General features: G+C 48.5%; 1 protein-coding gene across 1 annotated transcript in view; it reads right to left on the bottom strand.

Moving 5' to 3' along the window:
* LOC142290038 (cyclic nucleotide-binding domain-containing protein 2-like) overlaps nucleotides 1-18,198 on the bottom strand; it is a 381,880-nt gene that overhangs the window by 112,720 nt on the left and 250,962 nt on the right. Inside the window, exon 13 of the mRNA XM_075333985.1 lies at nucleotides 2,682-2,873. Within this exon, the coding sequence (XP_075190100.1) occupies nucleotides 2,682-2,873 (192 nt within the window). The remainder of the gene's footprint in view (nucleotides 1-2,681; nucleotides 2,874-18,198) is intronic.

Below are 18,198 nucleotides of genomic sequence, written 5' to 3'. Positions count from 1 at the left end.
TCCCACAGTCCTGCTGTTAACAGCTCTTGTCCTGCTCCTCCCCCTGTGCAGTGAATAAATTATTCAATTAACTTTATCCACTGTTGTTGATTTTCATTTTGGCCACTGATCTAAAATTGACCTAACACTTCCTGTTTAGTATATATCACGTTCCAGCAGTCTCATGATCATCACAGGCAGTATCACAATAAGAGATAACATAGTATTCATCATTCACAGGTACAGTAGATAACACAGGACCCCCTAGTCACAATAGGTAATGTCACAGCTCACCTCTTCCTCCTCTTGTACAATGACTGATAACACCTCTACATAGAGAAAATAACACATGAGCGATCATTCATAATATGTGATTGTCACAGCTCACTTCCTCCCCCTCCTGTACAATGACTGATAACATCTCAATATACAAAAGAAAACACAGGATTCACCATTCACAATAGGTAATGTCACAGCTCTATATACAGTAGATAACACATGATTTACCATTCACAATAGGTGATGTCACAGCTCACCTCCCCCTCCTGTACAATGAATAATAACACCTCTATATACAGCAGATAACACATGATCCCCCATTCACAATAGGTGATGTCACAGCTCACCTCCCCCTCCTGTACAATGATTGATAACACTTCTATATACAGTAGATAACACAGGATCCAAAATTCACAATAGGTGGTGTCACAGCTCACCACCCCCTCCTGCACAATTATTGATAACACCTCTATATACAGTATGTAACACAGGAATCACCATTAACAATAGGTCATGTCACAGCTCATCACCTCCTCCTGTATATTGACTGATAGCACCTCTATATTCACTAGATAAGACAGGATTCACCATTTACAATGGGCGATGTCACAGCTCACCTCCTACCACTCCTGTTTAATGACTTATACCTCTATATACAGTAGATAACACAGGATCCACAATTCAAAATAAGTGATGTCACAGTTCACCTTCTCCCCATCCTGTAAATGACTAATACCTCCTATATACAGTAGCTAACACAGGATCCTCCATTCACAATATATGTCACAGCTCACCTTCTCTCTGCCTTGCATAAATCACAAAACATATCTTTAAGCAAAACAATGACACACCACATACTGCATCCATCACAACAGCATTGTTTGCCAGGAGAAGTGTTTGGGGGAATGAACTGACAACTTGCAGTCAATAATTTTTCATTAATAGAGAACATTTGGTGGAGTGGTAGGAGGTGAGCTTTGACATTTGGTGCATTATGAAATTAAAAACTCAGCAAAGAAGACCCTTTAGTGTGGAGCAGGGAGAATACAACATCAGACAGAATGGGACAACGCTCCTTTCCTAAAACTCAAGCAATTGTCTCCTCACTTCCCAAACATTTACAGACTGTTGGAAAAAGAAGAAACAATGGTCAACAGTTGGAGAAAGAAGAGGCAATGGTCGACTGTTGGAAAAAAAAAGAAGCAATGGTCAACTGTTGGAAAAAGAAGAGGCAATGGTCAACTGTTGGAAAAAGAAAAGGCAATGGTCAGCTGTTGGAAAAAGAAGAGGCAATGGTCAACAGTTGGAAAAAGAAGAGGCAATGGTCAACCGTTGGAAAAAGAAGAGGCAATGGTTGACTGTTGGAAAAAGAAGAGGCAATGGTAGGCTGTTGGAAAAAGAAGAGGCAATGATCGACTGTTGGAAAAAGAAGAGGAAATGGTCTACTGTTGGAAAAGGAAGAAGCAATGGTCGACTGTTGGAAAAAGAAGAGGCACTGGTAGACTGTTGGAAAAAGAAGAGACAATGGTTGACTGTTGGAAAAAGAAGAGGCAATGGTCGACTGTTGGAAAAAGAAGAGGCAATGGTCGACTGTTGGAAAAAGAAGAGGCAATGGTCAACTGTTGGAAAAAGAAGAGGCAATGGTCAACAGTTGGAGAAAGAAGAGGCAATGGTCGACTGTTTGAAAAAAAAGAGGCAATGGTCGACTGTTGGAAAAAGAAGAGGCAATGGTCGACTGTTGGAAAAAGAAGAGGCAATGGTAGGCTGTTGGAAAAAGAAGAGGCAATGGTCGACTGTTTGAAAAAAAGAGGCAATGGTCGACTGTTGGAAAAAGAAGAGGCAATGGTCGACTGTTGGAAAAAGAAGAGGTAATGGCCGACTGTAGGAAAAAGAAGAGGCAATAATTGACTGCTGGAAAAAGAAGAGGCAATGGTCGGCTAATGGAAAAAGAAGATGCAATGGTAGGCTGTTGGAAAAAGAAGAGGCACTGGTAGACTGTTGGAAAAAGAGGCAATGGTAGGCTGTTGGAAAAAGAAGAGGCAATGGTCGACAGTTGGAAAAAGAAGAGGCAATGGTACACAATGTCGGACATGGCCTTTTCTCAACTTTTTTTTAGATGACTTGCCGCTATCAACTCCTAAATGAGTTAAATTTTTCAAATTAATTGGAAAAATGACTAATGTTCTGATCTGAATAATATATTTCAATAAGAGATTTCCAAAACATTGCATTCTTGTTTTCCTGTTTTCTTTACATTTTATACAACATTTCAACTTTCTGGGAATTGGGGTTGAATATATCTACACACACAAATATATATATATATATATATATATATATATATATATATATATATATTATACTTTATATAATATATGATGCATATTTTATGTGTATATTTCAAGGTTTGAGCTAATACTTACAAAAACTTCACCTGCCCGGAGAGTTTGGAGGTGAATAAATATTTGGGAAGCGTTTTCATCTGTTACAGCGGTGAGTGGCTGCCGGGCGGTTGCGGCACTTGATCTTTCTGTCTCTTTCAATTTTTTTTCTTTCTGTAAGAGCGGCAATAGATGCTCCACTTCAATGAAATTACCTGATGGATCTTCATATTCCTGATTCTTGCAAAATCAAGATGCCAGAGATGGAAAGAAATTATTTTTCTGGTCCTCAAAACACCACTTTACAATAACACATTTTATCACTGCTGTATAAATGTAATAACTAAATGTAACCCATCAAAGAGGACTCGTCACCAAAGTGGGAAGTTTTTGCTCTTATTTTGTTCCCCCGAGCTAGTTTTCTAAACACTGGAGAGAAAGGGTTAATCCACCCTACCGTAGGAATGGAGACCAAGAAAAATAGATCCTGGATAGTGATTTGATTTGATACATTGTCAACGCGTTTCGGAGTTAAAACAACTCAATTTAGGATTGTCCTGAAGAAGGAATTCTTATTACTCTGAAACGCGTTGACAATAAGTCACTATCCAGGATCTGGCGGGGTTTTTTGCCTCTATTTCTATGGCAGGGAAGATTAACCCTGTGACAACTCAATGTTTGACACCTTGTGTGGTGATGAGCTGTTCTTAATTAGGCCAGACATGTGTTTACTTTATTTGTTAAATCAAGAGAAGTTAGTCATTGTCTCATGTCAGACTGATCGGAGCACTAATGTCTGTAAATGTGTATTCCCTCAGCCCTTCTGGCTACATAATTCATAGGAAAATTATGGAGTCAGATTGAACTAGTGACCAATGAGAGAGCAGCCATCTCCATCAATCCTGTAAGAAAACTAACAGGTATCAAAGGGCTTTGTTTCTGTCATGAGAGAATTATTCTACATGACCTCAGCCGAGGAGCTTCGGTTCCAGCTGAGGAGTCACAGAACTGCTTCACTTCTGATATTCTACATGACTCCAGCTTAGGATCCACGGTTCCAGCTGAAGCTCACAGAACTGCTCCATTGCTCAACGCTGAGACCATAAATTCCCTTAGAGAAACCAGGTTGGGACAAACTTGGTTGCCTGGCTAAATACATTGCTGTGTTCGGTCAGCTTCCTAAGCTTGCCACTGTCTCCTCTCAGTGGCTGCCTGCCAAAAAGCGGGGTGCTACTGGCTGGGATAGTTAGCCCCGGAAGCCCCGAAGTCACGAAGATTCTTGTCCCTGGAGGGCCAGCGTAAGGGTGAGACTTGTATCATCTTGTGTTCTTGGTGGGAATGTTGTTGGTGACCCAATAAAGCCTTACCAATGTATGGGTTCCCTCCCCCTCTGTTGTCTGAATAGTGTTTTGCCTATGGGGAAGCAGTGCGAGCGTTCAGTGGGATGAGCCCTGGTCCATGCGGTCTTTCTGAAGATAGACAGGCCAGCAGATGAGAGCAACCACTGACCCTCGTGTCTCCACAAACCTCTTCTCTCCAGTGTTCAGCATTTATTTCACCGTGGGGCTGCTGCAGCCATTTCATGTTTCTTCAGTAGCTGTGACTTTCAAAACTTTTTCAGGGGAGCACGTTTCCTGGAAATTACACCTTTTCCATCAACGATAAGGCCCAGTCTTCACTATTTGTCTCCGCAGTTGCTCTACATTTAGTTTGTTTTTTAAAATCTGCCATATAGTTCAATTGTTTATGGTCATTAAAACCAGGAGCGTGGCTCACAACATTCTCTAGGGATGTGTCATTTGGCTGCTCTACATAATTACCTAATAATATTCTTTTAGTGTAAACAGCCTGTTTACCCAATGAATGAAAAAAAGCTCATTTGTCAGTTGAAATAATTTTTGAGCTTGCCTAAAAATTATCATTCTTGTCAGTACATTGTGTAAACAGGAAATGTGCTGCTGAGAACACAGGTAACATGTGTCCACTGAAAGATTTATTACAGGTGGTTCAATGCACACAGGTTCAGGTGGTCTACATATGTAAAAAGGCTCATTTTTTGGACAAAATAATTTTTGAGCTTGCCTAAAAATTATCATTCTTGTCAGCACATTGTGTAAACAGGAAATGTGCTGCGGAGAACACAGATAACATGTGTGCACTGAAGGATTTATTACAGGTGGTTCAGTGCAAACAGTTTCCGGTGGTCTACCTGTATAAACAGGCTCATTTGTCGGATAAAATAATTTTTGAGCTTGACTACAAATTATCGTTCTCGGCAGCACATATGTAAACAGGACATGTGCTGCCGAGAACAAAGGTAACTTGTGTGTTCTAAAGTATTTATTAAAGGTGGCTCAGTACACACAGTTTCTCGTGGTCTACCTGAGTAAACAGGCTCATTTGTTGGACAAAATAATTTTTGAGCTTGCCTAAAAATTATCGTTTTCAGCAGCAAATATGTAAACAGGACATGTGCTGCCGAGAACACAGGTAACATGTGCACTGAAGTATTTATTACAGGTGGCTCAGTGCACACAGTTTCCAGTGGTCTACCTATTTAATCAAGCTTATTCATTGGACAAAATGATTTTTGAGCTTGCCCAAAAATTATTGTTCTTGGCAGCACATATGTAAACAGGACATGTGCTGTCAATAACACAGGTAACATATGTGCACTGAAACATTTACTACAGGTGGTTCAGTGCACACAGTATCCGGAGATCTACCTATGTAAACAGGCTCATTTTTCTGACAAAATAATTTTTGAGCTTGCCTAAAACTTATCGTTCTTGGCAGCACATATGTAAACAGGAGATGGCCTGCCGAAAACACAGGTAACGTGTGCACTGAAGGTTTTATTACAGGTGGTTCAGTGCATACAGTATCCGGTGGTCTACCTATGTAAACAGGCTCATTTGTAGGACAAAATAATTTTTGAGCTTGCCTAAAAATTATCATTCTCGGCAGCACAGATGTAAACAGGACATTTGCTACAGATGTAAACAGGACATGTGCTGCAGAGAACCGCTAATATGTAAATTTTTCCCGATCAGTGATCGTTCAGTGCTAGCGATCGGTTTGTCTAGTGCTAAGAATTTGACATTTTGACAGTGTGACCAAATGCACTGTAATGAATTGTAAAAGTCTGGTTTCTCCATCCCAAATATCTGCAGACGTACATTAGAAGCGACAGCTCACCGGAGATGTAATCCACCGTAGGTCATCGGGTTTATCGGTAAGCATTTTACATAAGAAGCATTTTAGACAACCCAGACACAGACTGTGAGTCTGTCGGGAATATGTTTATTAAAAGTCTCCGCTGTTTTATGTCTTGTGTAAGTAAATAATATGCAAAGAAAAAAATGTCCACTTTGATCACTAAGTAAAATTGGGTCAGCGGGGGATAAATTAAACAAAACAATTAATTTATTTTAACCTAATGCACAAAGCACCTAATTTCCCTTTTTATTTAAAAGACTTCTCAAGCCGAGCCTCGGCTATTTGCATAAATAGTGCTCTCAGCGGCGGCATGTATAATCAGGGGAATGGAATGTATAAGAACAGTATGTGGTGAAGAGGAAGGGAAAGAAGGTACAAAAATATACTCTATTTATTTCTTTTTGTTCATATTCTCATTCGGTGAAAACAATTCTAATTGAAGAAACCCACAGATACATATATATATATATATATATATATATATATATATATATATATATAAAAATATACACGGAAGTATAATGGGAGACACTGACAAGAGAGTAACGTAAGCAACAATTGATCAAAATATGATAAACAGTGAGACAGAGAAAGAGACAGAGACAGGTAAAGAGACAGAGACAGGTAAAGAGACAGACAAAGAGACAGACAAAGAGACAGACAGACAAAGAGACAAACACAAGAAAAGAGACAGACAGGAAAAGAGACAGAGAGACAGACAGGGAAAGAGACAGACAGGGAAAGAGACAGACAGGAAAAGAGACAGAGAGACAGACAGGGAAAGAGACAGACAGGGAAAGAGACAGAGAGACAGACAGGGAAAGAGACAGACAGGGAAAGAGACAGAGAGACAGACAGGGAAAGAGACAGAGAGACAGACAGGGAAAGAGACATAGAGACAGACAGGGAAAGAGACAGAGAGACAGACAGGGAAAGAGACAGACAGGGAAAGAGACAGAGAGACAGACAGGGAAAGAGACAGAGAGACAGACAGGGAAAGAGACAGAGAGACAGACAGGGAAAGAGACAGACAGGGAAAGAGACAGAGAGACAGACAGAGACTGGGAGAGAAACAGAGGCACAGTTACTATCACGGGCAATGCTGAGTGCTACAGCTAGTAAATGATAAAAGCGCATTAACAGAAACCCCATAATAAACTCCTCCTAACCACGTAAAGGGAATCTTTCAGTAAGATTTCACATTCCAAACTCTATGCACAAGTAGCTCTTTCAAAGACACATCCAGCAATACCTTTACATGGCTGGTCCGTTCCTCCGTTACAGAAAAATTAGCTTTGAGGCTGAAGAGCTATTTGTAGATCTGAAGCCTACATCACTCCAGCTCTATTCCACATGCAGCGCCGCCTCATCCTGCTTGACTGACAGCCTCTATACTGTGTGACTTCAAGCAAAACAACTCTCAGTCAATTAGGAAGAGGCAGGACTGGGTGGGGAATAGAGCTGGAGTGACGGAGGCTACAGATCTACCATAGTCCTTCAGCCTAAGGCTCTGTGCGCACTAGAGCTTTTTACCTGCGGATTTACCCGCGGATTTGCCACGGAAATGTCTTGAGAAATGTCTGCAATCTTTGTGCAGACATTTCCCAGCAATTTCTATGAAAAAAAAAAATAGCTGTGCGCACTTGTGCGGATTTTTCTCAAGAAATTTCCTTGAGAAGAATTTCTCGAGAAACTTTCTTGAGAAAATGAACATGTCCATTATTTCCGCAGGTACCTGCGGATTTCTGCAGTACAGCCTGCAAAAATCCGCAGGGAACCACCCGCGGGAAAATCGCGGCAATTTCGCGGCTATTCCGCGGCTAATCCGCATGCGGATTTGGTGCGGATTTTTTGCGGAGGTCCGGAAATCTTTCACTCCCAGAAGTTTCTCAAGAAATTTTCTTGAGAAATTTCACATTTCTAGTGCGCACATAGCCTTATTCATATATAAATTCAAAAGCTGATTTCTAAATAATGGAGGAACGGACCAACTATGTAATGGTATTCATAGTTTCATTGTGTTTAAGGTTGAAGGTAGACCTAAGCGGGCTTTACACGCTATGAAATTGTTAATGAATTATCGTCGGGGTCACGTCGTTAGTGACGCACATTCGGCGACATTAACGATATCGCAGCGTGTGACACTTATGAGCGACCTTAAACGTTCGCAAAAGAGGTCAAAATCGTTTGCCGCGGAGAGGTCGTCCTCAAACAAAAAATCGTTCTCTGCTTATTAGCGATGTTGTTCGTCGTTCCTGCGGCAGCTCACATCGCTGTGTGTGATACCGCAGGAGCGAGGAACATCTCCTTACCTGCCTCCACCGGCAATACGGAAGGAAGGAGGTGGGCGGGATGTTACATCCCGCTCATCTCCGCCCCTCCACTTCTATTGGACGGATGCCGTGTGACGTCGCTGTGACGCCTCACAAACCGCTTCCTTAGAAAAGAGGCGGTTCGCCAGCCAGAGCGACGTCGCAGGGCAGGTAAGTCCATGTGACGGGGGTAAGCGAGGTTGTGCAGCACGGGCAGCGATTTGCCCTTGTCGCACAACCGACGGAGGCTCGGTTGCGATCTCACTAGCGATATCGCAGCGTGTAAAGCCCGCTTTAGGTTCATCAAGTTCAACCCATGACCTAACCTGACATGTTGATCCAGAGGAAGGCAAAAAAAAACATGGGGCAGACAGTAATAGCACCACATTAGAAGAAAAAAATCCTTCCCTACTCCACATACAGCAATCAGACTATTTCACTGGATCAACGCCCCATCACAGATCTACTGCACATAACCAGTAATATATTTTTTAAAAAAGGCATCCAGGCCTCTCTTACATTTTAGTAGTAAATCAACCATTACAGCATCATGTGGCAGAGAGTTCCATAGCCTCACTGCTCTTACAGTAAAGAATCTGTGTCTGTAATTATGGTTAAACCTCCTTTCCTCTAACCTCATTGATGGACTTGTCTTTGAAAGAGAAACACTGACAATCAAAAGGGTAACAATGTTTTGCACTTTTGACTTTCAGCCTCCATATCTCACCATCCACTACAGCTCTGAGCATGAGACGACCATCATTTTATAGACATTCATATTGACTATCTCACACATAAATTTGACATGCAGCTATTTAGCATATGGTTAGTTATGAAGATTCTTATTGCATTGTTACTGTTTTGCTCCAAGTTGTGGAAAAATCTTTTTCCTCCTGTATACTACAAATTACAACCTGTTTTCACATTCCCTAATAGCTCAGTGTATTATTAGGTCGATTCACAAACGAAAGGTTACTGGTGTGAATCGAGGAGCCATGAAGAAGATTTCCCAAGAAAAGAGAAATAGCATCATCCAGCTCATCGAGAGAGGTCTCTTGTCCAAGAAAATTTCCAAACTGCATCATGTGAGGCCATGATAGTGGGAAGAATACGAAATGAACTCCGTCCATCCATTCAATAGCCAAGAGGTGATGTCCAGGCAAAATATAGGCGTCAACTAGTCGCTCATCACAAGGTTCTGGTGACACCCGGCAGTGGAGGTGGCTCATCTGCTTTATAATAGTGAGATCACAGACGTCCATGTGACCATCGGGCGACGCGCGTTACACAAGTCAGGAATGGTGGCCAGAAAAAAAGTGAAGAAGCCTCAACTACAATATCCTCATAAGAAGCCTCAACTTCAACATAGTCATAAGAAGCGTCAGCTCGAGTTTTCAAAAAAGTACGAAAAGTGGAAAATTGGAAACGGGTGATTTGGAGCGATGAGACGAAAGTCAATAGATGGCTCTGATAGATGCGTCAGAGCGCAGTCTGATTTCCGCTGACTCATAGAATGGAGATGTCAAAATTTTGTTCTCCATCTTCTCCTGACGATCTGCTCTGGTTCTCTCATCTAGGAGAATCAGATCACATTAAGCTGCTACTCAGATCACATTCCGATCAGAGTCTCATTAGCCTAATGGACTCAATTCTGTCAGGTGAGAGAATCTACGGTTGTGTGACCCCGGCCTTATAGTGAGGTAGGGGTGATGGCCCCGGGACCCGATTGGGAAGGACGTGCTGGTGTGGTGCAGGGCGGTGCGCGGCCCGAGGGCACAGTTGTACTCACGATGATTGACACACACGAGTCTCTGGTAAACCAAGATGATGGTGGTCCATGCCCGCAGCTGGCTGCATTTGGTCCCCCACCTGGTTTGGTGGTCTATGCCTTTCTCCTGTACTGTGTTGTATAGCTGTGGACTGCCTGCGCTTCAGCAACGGGAGTCTGCTCCCCGGCGTTGAGTATGTCGGGAGAGCCCCTTTGCCCGCAGACGCTGGCCCGTGGGATCTCTCTGCCTGTGCGGTGGCTTTCTATCCCCCTCGGTGGGCTGTTGTCTTTAGTCGGGACTTGGTTGGGAAAGGACCTAAAGTCCAGACCTCAATCAGTTAATTAACTTGGTCCAGTAGCTTCTGGGCCTCATTTCAGGGTCTGAGTACCCCCCTTTGTGCTCCAGTTTCCGGGTCGGTTCCCCGGGTCGGTACCGGCGGCCCACTACCCTGTCCACCACGGTTCCAACTAGCCGTCTTCCGGCTCCTGCAGGCTGAGGCCACCGTATGCCTCCTAGCCAAAGGTGCCTGGGCTCCGACCCAGACACCTGTCAGATAACTGCAGACCTGAGCCACAGGCCTGCTTCCACTTCACTCTCCCTCCAAAAGCTATCTTCTTGTTTTCCTGTCTCAGGACCTGTGAACTCCACGGTGGGCGTGGCCAACCGCCTGGCTCCGCCCCCTGGTGTGTCCATCAAACCCTGAGGGAGGTGACCAGGGTTTATGTGTTTGGCTGATGTTACCTTATTAGGGGACAGATGTTGTGCAAGGGCCTACCTGTGACTACCTGGCTAGTCCAGGGCAGGGCGTCACATTCCCCCTTGGTTTAATACAGACCGTCCGCGGGCTGTCTGACCACCACCGGTTTATTTTTGCTTTTTGTAACTGTAGTAATAGATAAAAACACAATTAACAAGTATAATAACATATTTACATCAAGAAGTGGTATTGTTTCTTCCCTTGCGGGAGGCACATGCTTAAACATTGCAAACATTTTTATTAAACCAGGAACGGGACGGGACCGGGTCCTTTTGTCGCGGGCGGGGAGGAGGGTGTCAGCATACCACGCTCACCCCTTCTGCTCAGGTCCGGCGGCCGCTGCTCAGTGGTTGCTCGAGCTGTAGGCCGGATCCCGGGGGTTTCTCGAGCGGCACTCCTCGCCCGTGAGTGAAAGAGGTTTGTTGGGTGTGGGAATTGTTTATAGTCCGTGACGCCACCCACGGTTGTGGTGATTTCACCACCGCTGCTCAATATGGGGATCCCGGGGATGGTGATGCGGAGCAGCCAGGTGTTGTGTTGCCCCTCCGTGGGTAGGGGTTGGTGATCCCGGGGCCCGGTGACGGTTTGGGAGGTGCAGGGCCTGGTGGGCGCAGGGACGCGGGGGCAGCGCTGTGCCTTGCGGCACTGTGGTGCTCAATCAGCCTGAGACGTTGACACAGTTTGTACGGTAAACCAAACGGCTGGTAAGACGGTCCCACGGACGGCTGCAATTGCTCTCCCAGTAGGTGACGGTGATGTCCCTCTTCCTTGCACCTTCTGTACTAATTGGTTGCGATGGGTCCCCACCGGTAACCCGCTCCCCGGCTTCAAGCTGGACCGGGGGAGCTTTACTCTTTGCCCGCAGGCGCTGGCCCTCAGAAACTGGTGCCTTGGCGGTGGCGGTGTCTCTGTTGTACAGGTTGAGCTGTTGCCTTCACTCGGGTCTTGGTTGTTGGGGGATCTACGTCCCCTTCACTGACGGATTCGGCAATTTACGGCGACTCCAAGCCTTGCCGGGGTCCGAGAGGCCCCTGCCCTGGTGCTGACTGTCCTTCGGAACACTGCTCCAGACCACCGGGCACACAGCCTACGGGGTCCTTCCAGGAACTTCCAAACGGTCCCCCTCCAGACAGTCACCGCCGTTGCTGACCTTGCTGACCTGCCCTGCACTTAGCTGGACTCTTCAGGCTTTTCTCTCCCTCTGTCACCACTCTTGCTTTCCTCCTTTCTCCTCTTTTTTTCTTACTTTCACTTGCTGTTTACTTTAGCCCTGTCTGGGCTACTCCTCCACTCCTTCCACTTCCTCCTCCCTGACTGTTCTGCCTGGTTTCTCCCGCCTCCAGGGCTGTGATCTCCTTGGTGGGCGGAGCCAACCGCCTGGCCCACCCCCTGGTGTGAATCATCAGTCTCTGGAGGAAGGCAACAAGGATTTTTGGTTCGGCTTAGATGTGCCTACCTGGGATGTAGGGTGTGGTGGTGTGTGTCCTGTGTCCCCTGGCTTGCCCAGGGCGACACATTCCCCCTTAGCAAAATGCAGACCGTCCGCGGGCTGCCGTCCTACACCGGTTTTATTTTTCTGAAAAAGATAACATTTGGAAATTAACATATATACATTTTTAATAACTCTTCCCAAGACGGGAGGCACATTTCTTTAACGTTGCAACGGTTTACGGTTACAGTTTCCGCTCTCTCCCACCCAAGTAACCTGGCCCTGATGCTGCCCCTAAAACCCAGGCAGCACCCCTTGACCCACAGTCCAGCACACGGTACCCGAGCGGGATCTGTCCTTCCCTCCAGAGGGTAGCCACTGGTTCCTTTGGTGGCTGGGCCCCAGCCTGCTCTGCTGAGGGCCCTCCCTCCAACCTGCCTCTCCGGAGACGGCACTGCGGAAAACGGTAACGGTAACCAACATATTTACAAGCCACTAACGTCTGTGGTTGCCCTGCAAGTTCACGGGCTTGTCCATGGATAGTTCCCATGCATTTTTAAACGGTCCCCACGGGGACAACGGTGTCGGCTCCAGCCGGTTGCAAATCACGGTAAATCAGGTGAAACTTCGGTCATCATCTTTTCATATCATTTTTCAAAACTTTTCAAACTTTTTCAAACAACAAACAGGTGGTCCCCACGGGGACAGTGCTACGGGCATCCGCTGCCCTACTCCGGACTTCCAGGCTCCAGTGCTCCTTACAAGGGAGGGGGCGCGGCGCTTGCTGGGGCCTCTGGGCTGCCCTTCAATCTAGCGTCCAGCGCAAACCACCCTCGCTCCCCAAAGAACCGAGTGTACTGGACGATATCACCCGGCATCAGATTACGGCCAGGATGCTCCTCAGGCAGGTGGGCATTCACATCCCGCCGGGCTACAAAAACTTCGGCCTCCAGGCCCGGCTCGTAGATGAACCCGTAGCCCCGGCGGACATCAAACCGCCTCACCTGCCCCACGTACAACGGTCCTCGGGCACCGGAGGTTGCCTGCCGGAGGTGTTCCTTCTCCCGGATCGCTCTGGCCACCAGTTCGGCCTTCTTCCGCTCCCTCTCGGTGATCTCCAGGCCCAGCGGTACCGGCTCCCTATCCCAATACGGCGCTGCTGCGAGCGCCGGCGCACGGGTCGGGCCCCGCCGGACATCCTGGACGTTGCCCACTGTCAGGACTATGGGCGGCATGTCCCGCGGTGTCTTGGCCTTGGGCGCTGCCTTGCAACAACAACCCGGCGCTACCTCAGCCGAGGTGTGGGGGATGGGCATAGGGGCTTTCCGCTGCCGGGCCTTCGGCTCGGAACGGGTCATCTGCTCCGGCTCGGGGGATGTTTCATGGGATGCCTCCGGTTCCACTTTCGGCGTCTTCCACGGTAACACCTCCGGTGTGCCGCGGGCTCCGGCTACAGGTCGGCCCGCTTGGGCGGGGACGCTGGGTACTGCTACCGGTTGCGGTGGTAGCAGGCCTAGTGGCGGGGTCACGGCCTCCGGGACGGGTGGCGAGGGAGGCAACGGGGGGAGAGGGCTTGGACCGGGCCCCATAGCCGCGATGACCGGCCCTTCAAGGGCATCGGGACGTGGGTCACTCACCCTCCCTTGCTCCGCTTCCTCCTCGCGTCTCCGCACGGTGGCTACAACGTCCGCCATGTCGGCCTCCCACTCCTCCATGAGGAGCTGCATCCTGACCTGCAGCCTTTGGTAGAGCTGCGCGGTTCGGATCTCCACCCACGCCGCGGTTCCAGGCGCGGGGGCTACGGTGTCGCGGGACGACATCCACATGATGGCTTCTTTTGCTTCCAGGAACGGTATGTTTGCAGAGTCCTGGCGTCCCTGCTTTTATAGCCGCTGCTACATGCGGCCAGCCGCCATCGCGTCCCCCTTAGCTCTTTCCGGCCCCTCCTCTCTCGGGGTGGGGTTTTTGCCTTCGCGCCTCTACTGCTCGAGAAGACGCTCGAGCGGGAACTTTTCGCGCCAAAGATGGCGACTTCTGAAATTTTTCTGCCGGATACCTCCGGCGGTAACAAGGCGCACCTCTACCAGACGGCAGAGCGGTAAGATCCTGTTCGTGACGCCAAGTTGTCGCGGGCGGGGAGGAGGGTGTCAGCACACCACGCTCACCCCTTCTGCTCGGGTCCGGCGGCCGCTGCTCAGTGGTGGCTCGAGCTGTAGGCCGGATCCCGGGGGTTTGTCGAGCGGCACTCCTCGCCCGTGAGTGAAAGGGGTTTGTTGGGTGTGGGAATTGTTCATAGTCCGTGACAACACCCACGGTTGTGGTGATTTCACCACCGCTGCTCAATATGGGGATCCCGGGGATGGTGATGCGGAGCAGCCAGGTGTTGTGTTGCCCCTCCGTGGGTAGGGGTTGGTGATCCCGGGGCCCGGTGACGGTTTGGGAGGTGCAGGGCCTGGTGGGCGCAGGGACGCGGGGGCAGCGCTGTGCCTTGCGGCACTGTGGTACTCACTCAGCCTGAGACGTTGACACAGTTTGTATGGTAAACCAAACGGCTGGTAAGACGGTCCCACGGACGGCTGCAATTGCTCTCCCAGTAGGTGACGGTGATGTCCCTCTTCCTTGCACCTTCTGTACTAATTGGTTGCGATGGGTCCCCACCGGTAACCCGCTCCCCGGCTTCAAGCTGGACCGGGGGAGCTTTACTCTTTGCCCGCGGGCGCTGGCCCTCAGAAACTGGTGCCTTGGCGGTGGCGGTGTCTCTGTTGTACAGGTTGAGCTGTTGCCTTCACTCGGGTCTTGGTTGTTGGGGGATCTACGTCCCCTTCACTGACGGATTCGGCAATTTACGGCGACTCCAAGCCTTGCCGGGGTCCGAGAGGCCCCTGCCCTGGTGCTGACTGTCCTTCGGAACACTGCTCCAGACCACCGGGCACACAGCCTACGGGGTCCTTCCAGGAACTTCCAAACGGTCCCCCTCCAGACAGTCACCGCCGTTGCTCACCTTGCTGACCTGCCCTGCACTTAGCTGGACTCTTCAGGCTTTTCTCTCCCTCTGTCACCCCTCTTGCTTTCCTCCTTTCTCCTCTTTTTTTCTTACTTTCACTTGCTGTTTACTTTAGCCCTGTCTGGGCTACTCCTCCACTCCTTCCACTTCCTCCTCCCTGACTGTTCTGCCTGGTTTCTCCCGCCTCCAGAGCTGTGATCTCCTTGGTGGGCGGAGCCAACCGCCTGGCCCACCCCCTGGTGGGAATCATCAGTCTCTGGAGGAAGGCAACAAGGATTTTTGGTTCGGCTTAGATGTGCCTACCTGGGATGTAGGGTGTGGTGGTGTGTGTCCTGTGTCCCCTGGCTTGCCCAGGGCGACACACTTTCATTTGCCCACCCAAGCAAATTTAGTCTTGATGCTGCTTCTAAAACCAGGTCAGCACCTCTTTTCCCCAGTCCATGAATCGGGTTCAGGTCCGGGTATTGTCCATATGTGCCAGGTAAAAAGGTCCTTACCCGGCAGTCTCTCAGAGGCCCCATGTCCAGGGGACCCCTGACCCGGAGGGTAGTCACCGGTTTCCTTGGTGACGGGACCGCGGCCGACTCCACCGCATGCCCTTCCTCCAACCAGCCTCTCCGGAGTCTGTAGGTGTGAAAAGGTGGTCCAGGGGCTATTTACAACACTTAACTTTGCTGCCGGCGCAGCCTCCTCCAGCCACTTTCCCTCAGTCCACCACATGGCAGCACGGGTCCTCAATGCCACCATGACTCACGGGCGACACTGTCCACAAAGACTCTGTCTTCCATTGCCTGCAGTGCGGGTACGGTGGACCAGGCCCTGCAATGGAAACTGCCATCGCTCCTCTTAACGTCCTTGCCGTCTTCCACCAGGGGCTCCAACCCCTGATGGCGCCCACTGGGGCTCCGACCGCAGCGGCGTTCAACAAGTCGGGCAAGGTCCTCCTCCTTCCACCCTGTGTGCTTGATGGCATCTCCCAGGGAACTTGGGGACGTTCAACAAAGGTAGGAGTTATTATATCAGGAGCGGGTTCTTTAAAACTTTTCAACTTTAACTTTTAACTTCGGGGATCAACTTACGGGTGCGGCTACCATTGCAGAGGACCGTACTGCGCCATTGTCGGCCGGGTCACCAGGCTCCCCTTCCAGGTGCAATCAGGGCCAGATTAAGGTTGGTGGGGGCCCCTGGGCAGAAAATCTGGTGGGGGCCCCATAACGTTAACATTTTTAGCCATAACAGTAGAGCGCGAACTGTAGCATTTAGATATAAATCCAATGAACATTTATCTTATCCTGTTCTGCCACATTCAGATTTACAGTACTACAATACAGATACAGTCCAGGATCACTCACAGCCGTCACTTATACACACAGTACAATACAGACACAGTCCAGAATCACTCACAGCCGTCACTTATACACACAGTACAATACAGATACAGTCCAGGATCACTCACAGCCGTCACTTATACACACAGTACAATACAGATACAGTCCAGGATCACTCACAGCCGTCACTTATACCAAGAAAGTAGAGTTAAGGCTGCTTTACACGTTTCAATTTTATATGCGATCTCGTATGCGATCACACACGCCCCCATCGTATGTGCGGAATGGGCAATTTCTTGCCCGTGCCGCACAAACGATTAACCCCGTCACACGTACTTACCTTCCAAACGACCTCGCTGTGGGCGGCGAACATCCACTTCCTGAAGGGGGAGGGACGTTCGGCGTCACAGCGACATCACACAACGGCCGGCCAATAGAAGCGGAGGGGCGGAGATGAGCGGGACGTAAACATCCCGCCTACCTCCTTCCGCATTGCCGGCGGGAGCCGTGGGACGCAGGTAAGCTGTGTTCATCGTTCCCGGGGTGTCACACGGTGCGATGTGTGCTGCTTCGGGAACATTGAACAACCCGACGTTCAGTCTTTAGAAATTGAACGACGTGTATGCGATCAACGTTTTAACGCACAATCAGGGTCGCACGTAGCTGTCACACGCTACAATATCACTAACGATGCCGGATGTGCGTCACTTACGACGTGACCCCGCCGACACATCGTTACATATATTGTAGCGTGTAAAGCCCGCTTTACTCACATATTTTTTATTGCTCCCAATGTTAAGGCAGCCAGGTTTCTGTGGCCTCCGGGTGAAAGTCTCAGTGGACCCCATCCACACACAGACACGCACACACACATACAGGCATACGTACATATACATATTTGAAGACAAATTCAGAAAAATACATATAAACAGACAAATATATGCACAGTCATATACACTGACATACATGCAGACACAGACGCATTAAGGCTCATGCGCACGTTGCGTAATTCCATGCATTTGCGCTGTGTATAGCTTTGCAGTGTAAATGCATGCATCCTGCATCCCTGCACAGTCTATGAAGATTGTGCATGATACGTGCGCACGTTGCTTTTATGAACGCAGCGATTTGGGTGCTAAAATGTTGACCCAAATCCGTGCGTTCATAAAATGAGCATGTCAATTATTCCGTGCGCTATGGATGCAGCTCCCACTCTGTCTGTGGTGGGGGCAGCATCCCGAGCACATGAAATCGGCTTTTTTTGTACTGAAAAACTGCATCCATTACGCAGTGTTTCTGCAGCGATTTGACGCGCACATGTGCTGTCAAATCACTGCAGAATATTCAGCAGTTATGTGCGCATGAGCCCTTACAGGTATTAATATGGGGAAGTCGCCAGCAGCCTCACTCACCTCTCCCGCTTGTTTCCGTCCAGCTCCTTCAGGACATGTGGCTGTGCTTCACGATGGCTGTCACTAACAGACATGACTGCACACGGACAGCACTGCTGTATATACATCACAGGAAGGGCTGGGGGCTACAATATATACATTACAGGAGGGGCAGGGGGCATAGACGTTACTGGAGTGGTAAACAGATCTGGTGGTGTACTCATTACTGGGATGGGTGACATAGCGCTCTGGGGAACCCATATAGTTCTGGGGGGGGGGGGGCGCACCGACTGCTCTAATTCATATATACACACACACACAGCTCTGACACACACACACACACACACACA

This window comes from Anomaloglossus baeobatrachus, chromosome 2 (assembly GCF_048569485.1).
Source record: "Anomaloglossus baeobatrachus isolate aAnoBae1 chromosome 2, aAnoBae1.hap1, whole genome shotgun sequence".
Taxonomy (NCBI): Eukaryota; Metazoa; Chordata; class Amphibia; order Anura; family Aromobatidae; genus Anomaloglossus; species Anomaloglossus baeobatrachus.
The sequence above is the reverse complement of the archived record's forward strand: the minus strand, read 5'-3'. Positions and strand labels throughout refer to the sequence as shown.